Source organism: Grus americana, chromosome 4, assembly GCF_028858705.1.
Source record: "Grus americana isolate bGruAme1 chromosome 4, bGruAme1.mat, whole genome shotgun sequence".
NCBI lineage: Eukaryota > Metazoa > Chordata > Aves > Gruiformes > Gruidae > Grus > Grus americana.
In genome coordinates this window covers 47,055,753-47,074,388 of record NC_072855.1, presented here as the reverse complement: position 1 = coordinate 47,074,388, position 18,636 = coordinate 47,055,753, and the positions used below count along the sequence as shown (strand labels likewise).

Sequence of the window (18,636 nt, the reverse complement as noted above, 5' to 3'; positions counted from 1 at the left end):
CACACCTACCGGCAAAAACCCAAAATGAAAAAAGCCAAGGCCGTATTTTGCTTCAAAAATAAGGAAACATGCAAATCAGTATTTCTGTGACAACAGTCACAGAACTGTTAGGTTTAATCCTATTCCTGCCTTATCCAGAAACCTGTTATTGACTTCAATGGGAGCTGGCATGAGTGCTTAACTATGAATAAATATGAAAGGTAGTTGTCAGTGATTTTCAGTGTGAAAATGATTTTGTAGACATTGGAAACAGAAGTGGCAGCTGGCAAATAGTCAGAAAACTCTGCACTTGAAATCTACTGATGAAACACTTTGCTTTCTACAGACCTAGTTTTCAAACTGTTCTCTGAGACCTATAGAGTTCAGAGAAACTTTTAGTACTCCATTATTTATAAAACTTGCTGTTCATTATAATTTAAAGCTGTGAACACAAAGGGAATATTTAACCATATGCACTGTCATAAGACACTACAATCAATGTTTTATATTGCTCTACAATGCTCCAGGATCTTTGGGAAAACAATAACAATAATGGTATTTATGCAAACCTGTTGCATAAACAGTTACCCACATTCAACTTCAGTTAGATGAATACGTGCATGTACAAGTCTCAGCAAGGTAAGCGTCTGTGAAGAATTCTTTTATCATGTCTGAAGATGCTTTGCAGTTAATCCAGGCCATGGTTCTCAAATGAGGAATTATTTCTTGTGTTAGAAATTTGGAATTTTTAAATAGTTTATTGCTTCTTTTATTATAGAAGATGCAGCAATCCTGGCTAAGTCATGAATACTAGCTAAAGATTTCAGTGAAAAATACTATGAGATTAAAAAAGTTACTAGATTTCACTCTTATTACACAATAGCTACAATTATTTTTTACTTTCTTTGCTCCTAAAAATGTTTTCGACCTATGAACTACATAAAAATCAGATTTTGCAGACATTCAAAGTTAGAGGTCTACTTAAATGGGTACAGTTATATGCACTGGTAAGTTTGAGAGATTCAACTGTAAGTAGGTATTTGGAAAGAATCATTAAGCACAACCATTGACAATTACTTCATTTTCTAGAACCACAGCCCTTCTCCTATTGTGGAATCCAATTTACAGTTCATTGGCTTCTAGCAAGACTTCAGTCTTTACATTTAACTCCTGCTAACTGTCATGAACACCGCATGTCCTCAGGACAGGTTTTAATTCTTGAAAAGAAGGAGTTTTGAAGACATAAATTTATTTCTTCCTTTTCCTCTTATGATTGTCATGAAAGTATTGTCCTTTCACAGGCTGCAAATGGAGATTAAATGCTATATTTAAAATATATTCCTTTAAAGTGTAAGAATAGTTTCCAGATACTTTGGATTGGTTTTGGTTTTGCTTGTCCTCACTGCAGCACCTCCTCTTTTTCAATTGCTTCCTCATCGGGGTACCCGTATCGCTTGAGGTATCATCAGTTCTGTCAGTTCCATATCAGGATTTTAAAAAAAAAAAAAAAATCATCAACTTAAATAATGTGTTGTGGTTCCATACAGCAGGAAAAACACCCATGAGCAGTCAGCCTCAAGAGCTCCCAGCGTGTAAGGAGGCTGGGGTTCTCAGGGGTAGTATCTCCATCATAGTTGCTTACTGGTGGTACAAGCCATGCTTTGGACCCGGGGTGAGGGTGCGAGGGTGTGCCACAACCAAGGGCTGCCGTTTCCGCCTGAGCATGTGGGGGGGGAAGCAGAGAATGGGGTGCTGCGAGGCTGCCTGCTGGGCTTGCTATGGAGTGTTTTCACAGATAGGCTTTGACTCACAGGAAGAGAATATTTTTCCCACGCTATCTTCTCAGCATGCCTCCCTGTTACTTGGTCCTAGCATAGGAAAAATATTTACCCTATGAAAGTACATGTGATACTTAAAATGACAATTATATATTTTATAAGCAACATTTGGGAATCAGTCCTTCCTTTAGCTACATGCCAAAACATGGGTACAGTAATTAGGGTTCCCCCTGTGCCTTTAATTGAAACCAGAGATGTGGCTGCCACATAATTTTCACATCTGGAGTCTGGGCTTCTCCCAGGGCTAAATTTGGATCTAGGGATTTGCTCCAGACCATTAGAGGGAAATGAGTCAGTCACAAAATCAGTATCAGAAATGCAGTGATACTTTAAAACTAGGGGTTTTTCCTGTCTTCAAGAACACTGGTTTCTATATCAAGATATAAAGCTTAGTGTTATTACACAAATGCTAATATTTTAAAGCAGCAGAAATGTCTGTCTCATGAGACATATTAGCAGTTTTGAAGTTTACTTATATATTCCGTGAAACCTATTTTCTGCTGATTCCAATAGGAACAAGATGGAAAAGGAGGTAACTTACTTTCTTCTGAGAAAACAAAAGTAATTATTTTCATCATCTCCTGGCTTAGTAGCTGTCTAATGTTGTAGATCACAATCCATTTGACATGGAGCACAGAGCAAACATTTTATAGTGTTTCTCTGTTTCTTAAAACACTTCATAAAGAAAAAAAGGTAGAACAGTGAGGAAATTCCACATTATGTGGGAAGAAACTCTTTCTTGTAAGCAAGGTCTAGATTTTTAGCTTGCCCTAAGCTGTCATATAGGACAGTCACTGAGATGAGTTACAACATTGAATTTGGATTTACTAAAATGTTTGCACTGTTAAAATAGTAATTGATTGCTGTGACTTGTATTATTTTTTCATAGCCACTGTACTACCTTGTACTTTGCTTGGTAATCATGGCGAATCCACTGGATGGTTCAGTAAGTGCTGTGGTGTGCTGTGGTATTTCCTTACTATCAAAAGTATGCTGCGCATTACAGAAAAGTTCCAAGTATACTTCTCTTAGAAATAGCTGCAAACAGAGCTACGCCTGGGCTTGCACAGCGCACGATGGCAATTAGTGCTTTGGAGAAAAAATGGTAAGACTACTTTAAAGGGCTCTGGGGTACAGACAGATCAGAACTAGGGATGACTTGGCAGACAGAAGGGTGGAAGTTTAGGGGAACAAGCAGAAAAGTTAATGCCTGATAAAGCATATTCTTTTTGAGAGCTAGAATGGAATTTGAGATTGCTGAATCTAGTAATTTCTTGTGTACCAGTAAATTATTGTGAAGTCCACTGTCCAATATCATGTCTCATCCTGAACTACAGAGTGGATGACAACCTTTTCATCAGTTATCGCCTGCGCTCAAGCAGCAAAAATCTGTGCTGTGAGAGCCTAGAATCTTGCTGAGAAAAAAGGTACTACTTTGTAGTGTGAGTAATGCCTGTATCTACACAAGAGTGGTAATGATTTAGGATTGAACGGTCACCTATATTTGGGATTTCCTAGACCTCAACTCCTTGGCTTTGCAATTTTCTTTTTATAGAGTTATATTATTTATGCAACTTGGTCTGATTAATATTTTACTTAGTTTGTGTTGCTGCTGCAGATTTAGAAATCCTATCACTACTGTGCACTTTACCTGATATGCAAGTTACAGCTGATACTTTTTAAAATTATTCTTGTGTAATGACACAGTTATCCCCAGATAGGTTAGCAAATGTATTTACTCTTTTAATGACAGGACCAAATTACTGGAAAGAGGTAAATGAGGCATCCTCAAATTTCAGATGATGGGTTAGTCTCTGAGTGGGGAGATGCAGGAAAACATCTCACTCCTCTTCACAAGGATGCATCTTTTCCAAGATGTCCTCTACCTAAGTCAACAATTGGCCGTTATTCTATTAGGTACGACTCTCTGCCACCTAGAAATTTGTAAACAGATTTGCCTATCTATCTCCTCCGATTACTTACATCTTGTTCTCTCCAAAGCAGCAATACTCAAACAAATTAATACTTGGAAGGTGTGCTCACTCTGAACGTGTTTAGGTTAACAATGAAGCAGCCAAAGAACACTTACTTATTTGTACATGATTTAATAAGACTAATAAATACTTACTTTGACTTCTGAAAATATTAACGTATATTGATGCAGACTTGAGCCATTTTCTCAGTATTTTAGAAGCCTCCTTAAAATCCTTGGAAACAGACAAATTACCAGGGCTTTGATTCTGTTGCTACACACAGCACTTGAAGTAGAAAAAATAAAGTGTGGATATTGCCCTTCAGATTAATAAGACAAAATGATAGGATTTAGTTAGTTTCCCTGTGTTTGTCTGCTGACAGGCACAACAGCTGAATCCACAAGGAGCTGCTGCTACTGATGGGGTGATGGGTACTAACCTGTCTTGCTAGAAGCTGATTGTGTTTTGCCTGTGTGTAAAAGTAGCTCTGTGCAGAGGCCTGCTGACTGGCAAGGAGCAAAAGGCAGTGATTTCTGAATCCCACAGAGATTAGAGCTGAGTGGGAATTACAAGCTTCTGGTTTAGATTAAGGCAAGACAGAAGTTCACAGCTGCTTCTCTTGAGGCAATGGCTTCCAGACTGCACTGAGCTCCTGCAAGTGCTGTGCGATCACTCTCGTGCTGGAGAAAGTTAGATCCAGTCAGTGCTATCTTCTGACTGCTGCAAAACAAACTGATCACTTTTTTAATTCTTGCTCAACTTGCATCAGTTCACCTAACAAAGTGATATGTATGATTAAATACAAAAAAGTAACATTATTGCATAATACCATATTCTGTCCTACTCTGAGCAAGGGACTGCTTGTAGTAAGAAAAAAGTATTTAATGTTGCTTCTAATTTTTGTGTCGTGTCCATAAGCTAAGATTATAAACCAACTTTAGCTACTGTTAACAAATGGTATTGCTTAATTCTTATAAATGGCTGTGTTAATATTAGGGGATTTTACTGTATGATTGATTCATTGCACTGCATTTCATGGCACTGTCAAGGAAATGTTTTAGCAGAGGAAAATATTCAGAAGCAACTAGTACAAATAAGCGTACAGGAAAGCATTTTGGCTGGAAGACAAGTATAGATGTAAATATACAATGAAATGTTTGCACAAAGCATTTTGAGCACTGTTAAGTTATTCTGCTGCTATGACTATGCTATGTGAAGTCATCTTCATTTTTCTGAGTGGCACAGTGCCATGTTGCATTCAGCCAGACACTGAATAAATTGGTTGCTTGTAGTTTGATCTCACAGCAGATTATTTAATTTTAATTTTCAATTTGCTTCCCAAGGTAAATATGACAGCAATTAATATGGCAGAGATGGAGAATTCACATTAAACACTGCTGCTCCCCTGGGATGAGCTCTCTCAAAGCATGTTTGGAGAGAAATTAAATCCACAAACTTTTCCCATGTTTCCTCATGTTTCTTATTTTTTTTGTTATGGTCAGAAAATGTCTTTAACCATTGTGAACAATGGGAGGGCTGGTGTTCTTCATTCTTGAAACACATCTGCAAATTTTTGACTTAACCTGTGATGTGTGCCATCATCTTTCTCATACCTTTTTAGAGACCATTATACTGCTGAAATTCCTTCTGTAAATTCTACACTGGTGATTCATTATGTTTCTCCTGTCAGACCTTTAAAACCACTGTTTAATTACTGTTTGAGCGAGGCAGGTTTTCCTCTAACACAATAGACTTTTTTTCTGAATTTTAGTTATATTAAGTGCAAGATGCACGTAGAATACCAGATGCTAACTTGATGTTTTAAAAAAGGAAGATGTAGTGTATGCATGTTTTTTTCCCAGTATTTGAAGTGTCATGGAATTAGGCTTTCCACTAGGTTTCTTTAAAGATGTGATTTAGGGCATCTCGTCATTGCAGAGGTCAGGAAGAGTCTTGAATTGGTCACAACTTGAAAATTGTTATGCCTAGTAAGTTGATAATGGTTTTGAACTGGGATATATATTATAAAAGGACCATCCCATTTGTTTCTGGGAAAACAAGAACTTCAGGACGCTTTGAAAATAGTTCTGCAGGAAGCTTTCTTTAGGAACTCTGTCATCATTATTTGGAATGTAAAGATCTGTATGTTAATGATACTGGTTTTGTACAACAGTATTATTACTAGAAACACCATGGATCTCCATTTTCTGGAAAACCAATAATGATTTTGTCATAAATAGCAATTGGCAGGAGCCCAAGGTCACATTCAGAGCAAGGGCACAGATTCCAGTCCCCACCAGGGCAGGAGGAGGTTGAATGTGGGTGTCCTGCAGCAGGAAGGATGGCAGGACCTTCACATCAGGGTGCGGTTTGCCCCTGAATAAGTTCTGGCCCGTGACCATCTTCTGGGTCCTCTTCTTCCCACTCGGCAGCTTCTGGAGACTTCAGGTTTTCCAGGTGTAAAATAACAGCATCACTTCCTTCAGAGAACTGATTCTACCTGCCTGGATATTTTTCCTACCATGTCAAGTGTAATTTAATTAAAATACAATATGCTAGCATGGAAGTGAACCCCCAAATAATTTCAGACTATTGTCTTCTAGAAAGAATTAGTTTTAACAGCAGGAGAAAAAAAAACCATCAAAACTATTGGTAATAGCTGAAGGTCATTCACTTCCTTTGTTCTTAGTTTAGTGCAAATGTAAAATATTATTATAAAATATAAAATGTAATTATAAAAAGTAAATATTTGTTGGTATCTAATTTAACCGTTAATTTTTTTCACAAAAGTATATCAGAATTCTTTTCTTCCAAAATGCTGGTATACTTGATTTTTAAGGTTTTAGTAGTGTTAGTTTCTAAATTAAAGATTTATCTTTAAATTTAAGGCCCAAATTCAGCAAAACACGTGAGTATATATGTAAGATTCATCAAAGCCATAAATTTTTTATCTTTTGACAATGGTGCACGTATATATTTACGTTACTATTTTTCTTAACAGTTTATTTCAGCACACAGATCAGTCTAACTACAGAAAAGGTGGTTGTTTTCTGCTTTTCTCTTTCAGTAGAGTAATACAAGGTTATGTAATGGCTCCTGAATAGAAATACTTTTTCATATATTTAACAATGCTTACATTATATGTAAAAGTATTATATATATTTATGTATTGAGAGTGTGGTTCTTGCTTGAAATTTTTCACTGCCTCATTTCCTACACAACAGTATTCAGCAATAAAAAATAAAGCATTACTGATATCCATGCAGTAGAAACAAATGAGTTTCTACGTAAAAACAGAAATCAGAAATATAGAACATTATGTAAACATTCTTCCGCTTCTGGTTCTTAGCATTGTGTTTATTGATTCTTAAAATAATACTTTCATAATTGTGATAGATGTCCCCTAGACGCTGGCCTGACACCATCAGAATTACAGCATACTTTAAAAGGACTTTTTTTGCCAAATACTTTTTTTTCAGCGGCAGCCAAAGTAGCTTCTGCTTGTTTCTTCTCGTCCCCGTGCCACTTGCGCTGGGTCTGCAGCACTCCGCTGCTCTGCCATTCGTTCCAGCTGTTTCAAAAGAAGCAGCTGATAACTTGTTTCAAGGAACTAGTTATTTTTAACCCTGGTACAGTTGCCGTGTAACCCTAAAAGCCCTTTGGGTGTCTCAGGGGCAGAAATAAGCAGTGTGGTGCACAGGCTGATTAAAGCCCTAAGTGCCTATTAAAGAAATAGTTATTGTCCTCTATCTCCAGAGACACAAATGTAATACTTCAGCTGCTTCCAGAGTTGCCAAAAGATCTCAAGGATTACCTTGCTAGAGTATTATATGAGGATGAGAGGATCTTATTCAATGAGATATAGTCAACTGAAAATGAAGGCTTAAGGAAAGCTCCTTTTTCAGATTAATTCTAACTAAAATAAATGTAACAAATCATAAAAAATTAAAAGTTCAGCCTTTTTTTTTAATGTATTGTTTGAAAGATGTGACCTTCAAAAGCATGAAAGTCCCTTGGTGTTTCCAAGCAACTTCAGTTATGTGGTCAAATTCCCATGATGTTAGTTGTCACCAGCCAGTGGCTTTTACACGAGCTGCTAAGCTTTGGTCTTGGATGGTTTGCTGTTCCAGAAGTGCAAGTACTAACTTTAATCATACATTTCTCTATTACAAAAAGAAAAAAAATCTTGGGCATCAAGTAAATTGGGATTTAAGTATCCACACAAATTGGTTTCATTGTGCCATATCAGGTAGTTTCTAATAGCTGCTTATGAAGAATTAAAAAGGTTTCTCATTAGAATTCTGCTCTCTACTCTTTCATAAACCTCATCCATCAATGTGACCAAAGATATATCCAATAAAACAACTTCTCTACCTTAATCTCTAGAGCCCAAATTCATCCAAGAAATTAACCATGCAAACAGCTTTACCTGAAGCAGTGAAGTCAATAGGGATTACAGGCTTAAAATGGCACATGAGCTGAAGTGCTTTCCTGAGCAAGGTCATAGAAAAGCCATTATTTTAATGCACATATGATAAAACTGGTACGTCATGGGACTTTAAAAGAGAAAATAAATGTTTTTAATTTTTTTTTCTTTCTTCTTGTTTCGTAGGGGCACACATTTGTTCCTGTGGTGATTTATAGCTACCAATAATCTTCCAGACTGGTTGCCTTCTCTACTATTCTGGCATCTTCTGCTCTTGTTAGTAAACAGAAGAGAATTATTAAACACAAAGCCAAGTACTCTTAATCTCGAGAGACAGACTTTGTACAGTATGTTCTGCACAAAACTGAAAGACTTGAAGATCACAGGGGAATGTCCTTTCTCCTTACTGACTCAAAGTCACATTACTGAGGAACATGACAAGGACTGCACAGAAAACAGCTCTAGAGCAGCTGTGCCCATCTGCAAAGAAGTCCATGAAAAAGATGCTCAAGGAAACCTTCCTCAAAGGAAAACGAGCAGAAGTAGAGTGTACCTCCACACATTAACTGAAAGCATCTGCAAACTAATCTTTCCTGAGGTAAATAGATACTGCATCATCATCATCATCATCATCATCATCATCATCACCATAATACTTTAGTAGCATTTAAACATAAACATTAAAAAAGCATTTTATGCCAGCCTTTAGATGTAAGCCTTTAGAAAGTTGTTTTGACTTCAAAGTTTGTGTTCTTATGTAGTTCTGCATAGTTTAAATCCTCATTTCATCCTCTTCCATTCCTTCTGGATAGAATTTTGCCACAATCAGTTTTGTACACAACATCCCTTCCACTGTATTTCCCTATATTTTTGCCTTTTATTTGCAACCTTCCACTGATCATTTTAATTGTTCCTTTTAAATCCATGTATTTCTGTAGCAATTTTTTTACAGAGATAAAATCAGAGAAACTTTGCCTTGTTACCTAATTATGTAAATTATGTAGGCACCTCACATGAAAAATGCAGCTCCATAACATTCAACACTTGGGCTTGCCTCAAATTCTGTGGAAAGTGTGAAGGAACTGGTATACATTGGGACCACAAATGGCAAATGGCCAACTCTGTATACTCAATTAATTACAATTCTATTAACTGGATATTCAGTGTACCTTACTAAAAGTGCTGGAGTTTTGTTAAATCTATTTGCAGATCTGTTTTCGTAACTCTTCATCTATTACCCTTTCTCTAAAACTCTACATAATCAATTTTTGATAGACCTACTTTTATCTCTGCTGCACTTACACAGAAGAAATTCATCCCTTTAAACTGATCTTTAAATGTATAAAGGAAAGGACTTTTAACTCAAGAATGAACTGGCAAAGCACCCTTTGTATGATGTCATGATTGCCGTATTGGTTTTCTAGTATATAGTTGTTGTTGGGATTTTTAATTAAATAACTGTGGTTTTTTTCTTTAAAGAGTAGTATAAATGTGTGCAGCTGCCTATTATATAATCATGATAGGCTAGTTCATCAGCTGGGACTAAAGCTTGGTAAAGTCAAGGATATTATGACCATATGCTCCAGGAGCTACTGAAGTTCAAGGTTATTGTCACTGCTATTTACAGTTATTCAAATCATATTCATTGGAATTTTTTCCAAGTCTAGTAGTCTCTTCTCATGCTGATTTGGGGTCAAGACCTAAGCATATTCCCAATCCCGGTTCTCTATAGAAGAGGTTTGCTTGTTTCAAAACATATTTTTCATTGCTTAGATACTTCATAGTGCCTTACTTACAGCAACAAACATCATCTTCTTTCCAACTGAAAACTCCAAAACAGGGGGCTGCATCATGACCCCGACTGATTCATGAACTCCTCATGAGAACAGTGAGTTGTGCATGGAAATTCAGGACATAGTGCATCCCAAATAACTTTTGATTAAATTTGAGATGTGATTGTTTTATGTGCTTCTTTGGGTGTTTACAGAAATATAGAGAACATTGTTCAGAGATAAGTAGTTAATTGGATGGCATTCCACTTACTGCACCAGTTTATACACAAATGTAATTCACATTGTGTTTATATACATGGTTATTCAACTTAGGTTTTTGCTTGGAAAAAGTCTCCAGAATATATTGCCCTTCTTTCACATGATAGTTTCTTCAGATGTGCAAACTTTCCTTTTGAAAACACAAAAAGTAAAAGATACAGTAGAAAACACTAGTTTCTTCGGGGAATGAGGACCAAAGAAAAGCCAGACCAAAGCAAGCCTCACAGCCAAAATCTATCTTGGCCGTATAGTACTATTCTATGACCTTGTCTTTATGGGTAGTTTGGATTTTGAATGATTAGAGACTACATACATAAGACAGTTTTACTGGCCCCAACAATTTGAAATATGCATGTTTGGAAAGTGTTGTATCTGTTCCAATTAGGAACTACAGAAGGGATATGGAACCGTGGGATTGAGGTAAATTAAGGTAAATCTTCATGATACTCTAAGGAATCTTTATTACGGAATCATTTTACAAAGGTTATCTACAGTGACTAGATTTTCATCTGGAGGACATTTGGATTTGCAGCATACATAGCCAAAATTCTTGTTTTTCTACAAATATAAAATAAATGGTTCTAACATTGTCTTGAAATGCTATAGTCTTGAAAACAGAAAAGGAGGTAATCTGAAGCACAGAATGCTATATTGATCTTTTGTAGCTACATTTGAAACTGTGTTACCTTTTGCAATTTCAATGTTGACACTTCCAAAAATTGCCCTGAAAAAAATTTAACTCTTAATATTCCAAGTAAAGTTATGAGGTAGAAGAGCCACTTTTTACTGTTTTGCTCTGGGCATAATGCAGCATTTAACTGACTTTTTCTGTTAGGAGAATATATTTTAAACTGAAAAGATTTCTTTCTACATTTTGCATCCGTGTTTGGCTGGGGTTTTTTTTGGGGGGGGCACATGTAATTATAGAAAGTTGAGTTAGTTATACTTATTTCTTAGCAGAACTGTCTTTATTGCCATCTGACAAATTGGAGGTAAAGCACATCACTATATTTAAAATGCACGACCACTGGTGCACATGAGTGGTACTGGAGCTGAAGACATCAACATAAACTAAACCCCAAACACAGAAATGACATGCTGTTCCTAACAACTATATCATCTTGAAAAAAGATGTTAGTCCCAAGGACAGCAAACAATTCTTCTCTGTATAAAAATGTTACTCTTATGATTAAATTTTCAGCAGCGACGTTTTAATCAACATACCTTTTTTCTTCCCTAGTTTGAAAGACTAAATCTTGCACTTCAGAGGACACTTGCAAAACACAGAATAAAAGAAACCAGGTATGCATGTGCGCTGGGTTTGCAACTAACTTCACTGCAAAAATGTTTTGCAGACAGTTCATGAGGACTGGGGTGGTGACTGGGAACCAGGACTTCTGGAATCTGTTTTCAATTATCTTGTCAAATTGGTGTGTAACATTTCATGTAATGAAAGTTAATAATGATTTAGTTTATCTTAAAATATTTACAAATATTTAAATCACTCACAAAGTTGACTTAATGGGTGAATTTGTGCAGAGAACCAGGCAAGGACTTTGTTTAAAATGAGCAAGTGTTTTGGAGGAACTTGGAGACTACTCAGGCATAGATGGAAAGGTAGATATGGTTGCATATGGATCTAGCCCAGTGTTTCTAAGATCCCAGGAAAATAATTTAAAATGCAAACAATTGGTATCACACAAAAAAAAAAAAAGGCTTCTGATACAGTGAACAGTCATACACTCCAGATACTGACATACATGTTTTCACTGGGCTCACTTGGCTTGTGGTTTCTGTTTCTGAGGCTCTCAGCTTGCTTTTCAGCACTCCTTAGTACTAATCCAATATTAATCATTTGAGCCTTGTAGGAAGCGAGAATTTCTTAGTGTCTCATTATACATTGAAGATTCAATTTATTGAATGCATCTGCAAAAAAAAGCCCCTCAGTTTAAATCTCCTTTCAAAAGTGGAGAGAAATAATGAAGCTAGAAACTACACTGTTGCTCACCACAATAAGAATAAATAATTGCAATGTATCTTTTAAATTATACTTGATATTTTCAAAGCACTTTATGTGCATTGGCTGAACCAAAGATAGCTAGTCAGACATGCATTGTAATCGCTGACTGGCTTATTGATATTAATATTTTCCCTATCTTTAGTTATGTGTTGCTTCCTGGCATATTAGTTTGAAACAAAAAATTATTATTCTATTCTGAATAATGCAATAATGCAAATGTAAACCAGATCTACATGTTTGTATTTCTTTTGCATATGAATATATCTAAGATATTTCAAGTGAAGAAGATATTTCAAGTGAAGAAATTCAGAAAGTGTGTATCAAAGTATGTATTGCTTATATGGAGGTTAATCTGGGCTACCTGTCCTTCTCATCATTTTGGGTTTGACATTCAGGTTGCCATTTATTGACCTCAGAGAACTCAGAGGGCTGCAGTTTTCTGTCACAGAATCCAGATTACTACCAATGAACAAGTAATTTTGAAGTTCATAGTTCTTATTCATATTTCCTCTCAAAACAGAAATACCTGCTCACCTCCTTTGAATATAGTGCAATGTAATTCAAATAAACACTTGAATATAAATTCCAGTTATATTATATGAAATATAGTTATGGCTTCAAGCAAAAAACCTGAACCAAACAAAAACCAGGATTGTTGCAACCTAGGAGTTTTTAATCAATGACAGTCTATAGCCAATGACAGTCTAGTTGGCCTCAATCCATAATCGGAGCTCAGACCACTAAAACTTTAATTTATCACAAATGCACAGGACAATCTAAGATCCTACCAAGACCCCATTTTGAATTAATGAAAACCTGCCTATTTCATCTGCAAAACTTGGTCTATACACATTAAAGACAGGGTAGGTAACTTCTGTTACTTACTATTTTTACCATGCTTATCTTGATTTTTCTCAGGGGTTTTATTTATATTTTTATTATCTTTACAGAAAAACTGGTGATAGAGAAGATTTTGAAAAAATAATCAGTGATCATGCTAATGCAGGAGGTAATGTAAGCCTGTTTAATAATAGATATATAAATATATAGATTATATAAGTTTTATATATATAAAACAATATATCTATATATAAATTAGTCTTGTTACTAAGAAATAACTTCCTCCATGTAAGGGCTGCAGTGATGCTGACAACACAGAGGCTAAACTGTGATCTCTGCCACTAACAGTTCAGAGTGTCAAAATTTGAGCTAGAGACTAGTTTCTCAAGTCTGAGCTGCCATAGGATCATCCACCCCTAAGAACCAACATCTAGAGGGAGTTGCAACGTACATTCAGTAATAAGTTACAGTTTTATACTCATGAAAGACTGTTTGATCCTTTTCATCTTCTGAAGGACTGTAGTCTGTTGGAAGAGAACTGTTGTAATTTGCAATTTGGACCTCTCTGGCTACATCTTTAATAATACATTAACATTTCCAGGAACTGAAACATGGTCTTCTGTACACTTAAACTGTTAAGCTGGTCCTGGCGCACCGTTGGCCTGTGACAAATAACACTTTTCCAAATGATTCCCAGTAACTGTTGGGGAGTTGGAACATTCCCAACAGCCAGTCTGCATGCAGCTACCCTGTTAAAACAAATTTACTAGCAAAGATGTGAGCTGTTCTGTGCCAATTGGCCTCAGTGCTCTGGAATATTCCTATGCTCATTTAATTTATTGGATCAGGCATAGTACTTGTATCTGCATGTGTGCACAGATCCTATCTTATTCTTACTTTGTATTCTTATTTTAAGTTTTTAAATTCTTATTTTATTTCTTTATATTGAGTAAGGGGATTGGGTTAAATCCTGTGCCAAAATGGGCAATCATTCTGTCTACATCTCTACAAAGAACACTGAGTCTTGGATCTTTCCAAACTACAAGCTACTGTCTCCCTGTTTTCCAGGCACACGAGTACGTCTTTGGTTACAGCAGGACTCCTAAATGAGAGGGCCCTCAGGTGTCAGTGCTGGATCAGGGAAGGATATTGCTAATTTGATTTGGTCTAGGATGAAAAAAAAGCCTGAGATTCAGCGTGATGAGTGCAATTCTGACTAAAATGTGGTTCCATGCAGGTGTTCCTGTGGAGACTCTACGGGAATCTCTTGGTGAAGAGCTATTCAAAATATGCTATGAAGAGGATGAACACATATTAGGGGTTATTGGAGGAACTCTTAAGGACTTCTTGAACAGTTTCACTACTCTGCTGAAGCAGAGTGGCCACAACCTAGAAGCAGGAAAAAAGGACAGACTTGAAGATGCTTCCATATTATGCCTGGAGAAAGATCAGGACTTCTTAAATGTGTATTATTTCTTTCCTAAGAAAATCACGAGTCTTATTCTATCTGGTATTATTAAAGCAGCAGCTCATATTTTGTATGAAACTGAGGTGGAAGTGATGCTCATGCCTCCTTGTTTCCATAATGACTGCACTGAGTTTGCTAATCAGCCTTATTTGCTGTACTCTATACAAGTCAAAAGCGCAAAACCTTCCTTATCTCCATGTAAACCACAGTCTTCTCTTGTGATTCCTGCCTCTATGTTCTGTAAGACTTTCCCATTTCATTTTATGTTTGACAAGGATATGTCAGTTCTTCAAATTGGAAATGGGATAAGAAGACTTTTGACCAGGAGAGAATTTCAAGCTAAGCCCAATTTTGAAGAGTATTTTGAAATTCTCACCCCCAAAGTAAGCTGCACTTTCAGTGGAATAATGACAATGCTAAATATGCAGTTTACTGTACGAGTCAGAAGATGGGATAATACTGATATGAAATCATCCATGGTAAGAGATTTTTTATAACCATTACTTCTGTGAGGAATTTGGTTTCTTCAGATAGTGTTAAAATAGCCACAAAACATGGTGCACTTTGCATTGTCTACCTCTCAACATCTAATACAACTGAATCATAATGATTTATTAAGGGCACTCTAAAGTAATTCAGATTCTTAAGTTAATATTCAGTCAAAATTCTGCTTTAGGACTTTTACACGAGTAAAATTTGACTGCTAACTTGATTTTATAAAAAAAAATAATTTGAAATATTGAGATAAACTCAGTACATCAAGATAAAGCCAATGACATGCCATGCTGCTGAGAATAAGGGCATCTCCAACACAAAGACAATGGCAGGGAAAGCTTTACCAAAGTGCCCCTCAATCATCTGGAAACACAGCTGGGGAAAAGATTTGGGGAAAGAAGTAGAAATTTCCTGTGTTCATTCAGCCTTTGGTATCTTTGGTATTTTGGTATCTTTGATATTCTGATGCCTTCATCAGACGCAGTTGCCAAAGGTCCCACTTAGTTTCAAGTGATGGGATTAGTTACTATCTTGGCTGAAGCTTGGTCTGTGGCACATGACCTGGGACAGTAAAAAGCGTTGCATTTTCAATGACTGCTTTTATTCATCACTGGCCCCAGCTGAATTTCAGCTTATATACACCTGAGGCACTCCAGGATAAATTACCAGTTCAGACTCAACACTCCAAGAACTTAAGTGAAGAAAGGTAGTAAAAGGTTTCACCCAGTTATTAATGAAGTGGGAAAAAATGTAGCTTAGATACTTCATCTCAGATGTAGCTTAGATTAGATACTTCATCTCACATCCATTTCTGCACTAAGCAACAGTTTAATGATTACAAGAGGTAGTAGACTCTGCTTTGCTTTTGCATGTACTTACATATGCAAATGTGTATTACCAAGTAACAGGTTTTCTTCAAACAATAGTCTTTCAAAGCAATGTTAAACAGAGCTCTGCAGCACCATGCACATTACACAATTGAATGCGGAAGGGACATAAAAAGACTTCCACACATATTTTGTTTTTTTTAGAACATTAAAATGGGATATTTCTGGCATTTATGTCTTTAATTTTAAATTGCAGTGAGTATTGAACATCCTATGATAAAACTGAAGCAGATTTTCTCACTTTATCTGACAAAGAAAGTGGTGCATGAACCAAACGCCAGAGTTATTAGCAGAAATTCATAGGCCACTATAGTCAGTAACATTTTATCAATAGATGAAAATGCACAAAATTCTTCTTTTTTTTTTTCTTCCTAAACTAAAACTGATACTGACACCCAAACATAATTACATAATTAGGTGTTTATCCTGCACCAGAAGGCTCAAGCAAAATAAACTTATTTGATGGCTCTATGATTTAGCACCCCATGTTTTCTCTCCAGCAATTAAATTAAATTGTAAGGACTATGGACCAGTCTGATTTTCCTATATTTCAGCAAGATGTATTTAATCTAATTCTTCTTGCTTCTAAATCATTGCCTTGCATTTTTTGCATGAATTCTTGTTTCTTCAACTGTTTCAGGTAATGGATCTTAAAGGCCAAATGATCTATATTTTTGAATCCAGTGCCATCCTATTCATGGGATCTCCTTGTGTGGATAGACTAGAAGATTTCACGGGACGTGGATTGTACCTCTCAGATATTCCAATTCACAATGCGTTGAGAGATGTTGTTCTGATAGGAGAGCAGGCCAGAGCTCAGGATGGACTGAAGAAGAGGTTAGGAAAGCTAAAAGCAACCCTTGAGCAGGCCCATCAAGCCCTTGAAGAAGAAAAGAAGAAGACTGTAGATCTTCTGTTTTCAATTTTTCCTGGAGAAGTTGCTCAGCAGCTGTGGCAGGGACAAGTTGTGCAAGCCAAGAAATTTAATAATGTCACAATGCTTTTCTCTGACATTGTTGGATTCACTGCCATCTGTTCCCAGTGCTCACCCATGCAGGTTATCACCATGCTTAATGAGCTTTATACTCGCTTTGATTACCAGTGTGGAGAGCTAGATGTCTACAAGGTACACAATTTACTGCATTTCTGTGGGGTTCTGGGGCAGGAAAGGAAATGAAGACTAAATAGGAATAGGACAGAGGATAACAGAAGTCCAAAAATTATTTTGACCTAAAGCTTCATTATAAGAAAGACATGTTAAGATAAATCACAAAGCAAACAACAACAACAAAAAATCGACAGAATCAGCCATTCATGCAGCCAAGAGAGAAACCCATCAAAACTTAAGAGTAAATTTTAAAAATTAATTTCAATTCCAGTGATGTGATCTGGAGTAAATAGGTGTTTAATGTAGCTATGGGTGCCTGACAGCAGGTAGGCAAGGAAAAGTTTTTTAGCATCATGCCCAGCAATAAATACAAGTTGTGCAATTTTTCCTTTTGAATGGTACTACAGGATCTGCCCAGGACTTAAATAATTTAGCAGGACAAATAAGACTCAGTCAATATGCAGGTAGAATTCTTACTGAAGCCACAGACTTCTATATGTCAAACAGTGTAACACTAAGGAACAAATATGCCTGTTTTAGGTTGAGACTATTGGAGATGCCTACTGTGTCGCTGGAGGTTTACACAAAGAAAGTGAAACACATGCTGTTCAAATAGCACTGATGGCCCTGAAGATGATGGAGCTGTCAGATGAGGTGGTGTCTCCCCATGGAGAGCCTATCAAGGTCATATATTTTATTGTATTCTGTATGGTTAAAGTGGGCATTTTTGTTTGTCTAATTGCCTTTGGGGTTTTTGTCTCAAGGAAATTTCACATCATTGCCTTAGCACAGACAAGTTGGGGAATCAAGTGTGTATGGCTGGAGAGGCTAACCTCTTTACTTCTATGAATGAGAGTTTTGTGGAGAGGTAATGATGAAACAGAGATCTGAAAATCAACCCAAAAGACTTAAATGCAGTGGAATCAATAGGTGCACACTGACATGCTGCAGTTTTTGTCTCACTAGCAATAAATTTGTCAGTGGCATGGAATATTCTGTTACTGTTTTCTAATGAGGAGACTAATCCTCTCTCAAAATTAGATCCAATGAGAACATCTAAGTATTTTGAGGCAATAGGTATAGATATGAATCATCAAAGACATGCTCTGATTGCAGTAATCCACACATCTCTTTAAAGGATTCTATTGCTGTGCTTGTTTTACAGTCAGATACTGAACCACGGCCATAAGATAATAGTGTTAATGCTGTCAGAGCAACTGTTAGATTCAGAGGTCATTATATTTATGGCTTCCTTTCAGTGAGGACTTACGTATGTACTGAACTTTTCATGTAGGTTCACCTCTCACTGAGGAAAAAAAGAGAAAGACCTGGGTGCATGACAAATGATGTGGACTTTCTACTAAGTTCAAATGTCCTGGAATGGGGTCCTATTATTTTTAATATAAGTGTCTCGGTTCATTATGTCTTTCATTTGCTCATTTTAAATATTTATTTGTTCATTTGTTCCTGTAGAAAACTTCAGGCTTCTTTGATTTTAGATTAAGGAATATTCATATTCCAAGACAAAGAAAATGGTTATTAAGAGGATTA

At 36.5% G+C, this 18,636-nt stretch overlaps 1 protein-coding gene across 4 annotated transcripts in view; it reads left to right on the top strand.

The window, feature by feature from the left end:
• The window catches only part of GUCY1A1 (guanylate cyclase 1 soluble subunit alpha 1), a 36,427-nt gene that overhangs the window by 12,947 nt on the left and 4,844 nt on the right, over nt 1-18,636 (top strand). For 3 of the 4 annotated variants that reach the window (XM_054824825.1, XM_054824826.1, XM_054824827.1), the window contains 6 exons: nt 8,403-8,814; nt 11,508-11,569; nt 13,238-13,296; nt 14,365-15,074; nt 16,618-17,103; nt 17,626-17,769. In XM_054824825.1, the coding sequence (XP_054680800.1) occupies nt 8,566-8,814; nt 11,508-11,569; nt 13,238-13,296; nt 14,365-15,074; nt 16,618-17,103; nt 17,626-17,769 (1,710 nt within the window). In that variant the 5' untranslated portion in view covers nt 8,403-8,565. Of the gene's footprint in view, nt 1-2,332; nt 2,350-8,402; nt 8,815-11,507; nt 11,570-13,237; nt 13,297-14,364; nt 15,075-16,617; nt 17,104-17,625; nt 17,770-18,636 lie in introns of those variants that run through there. The other variant, XM_054824828.1, reaches the window with a different exon arrangement.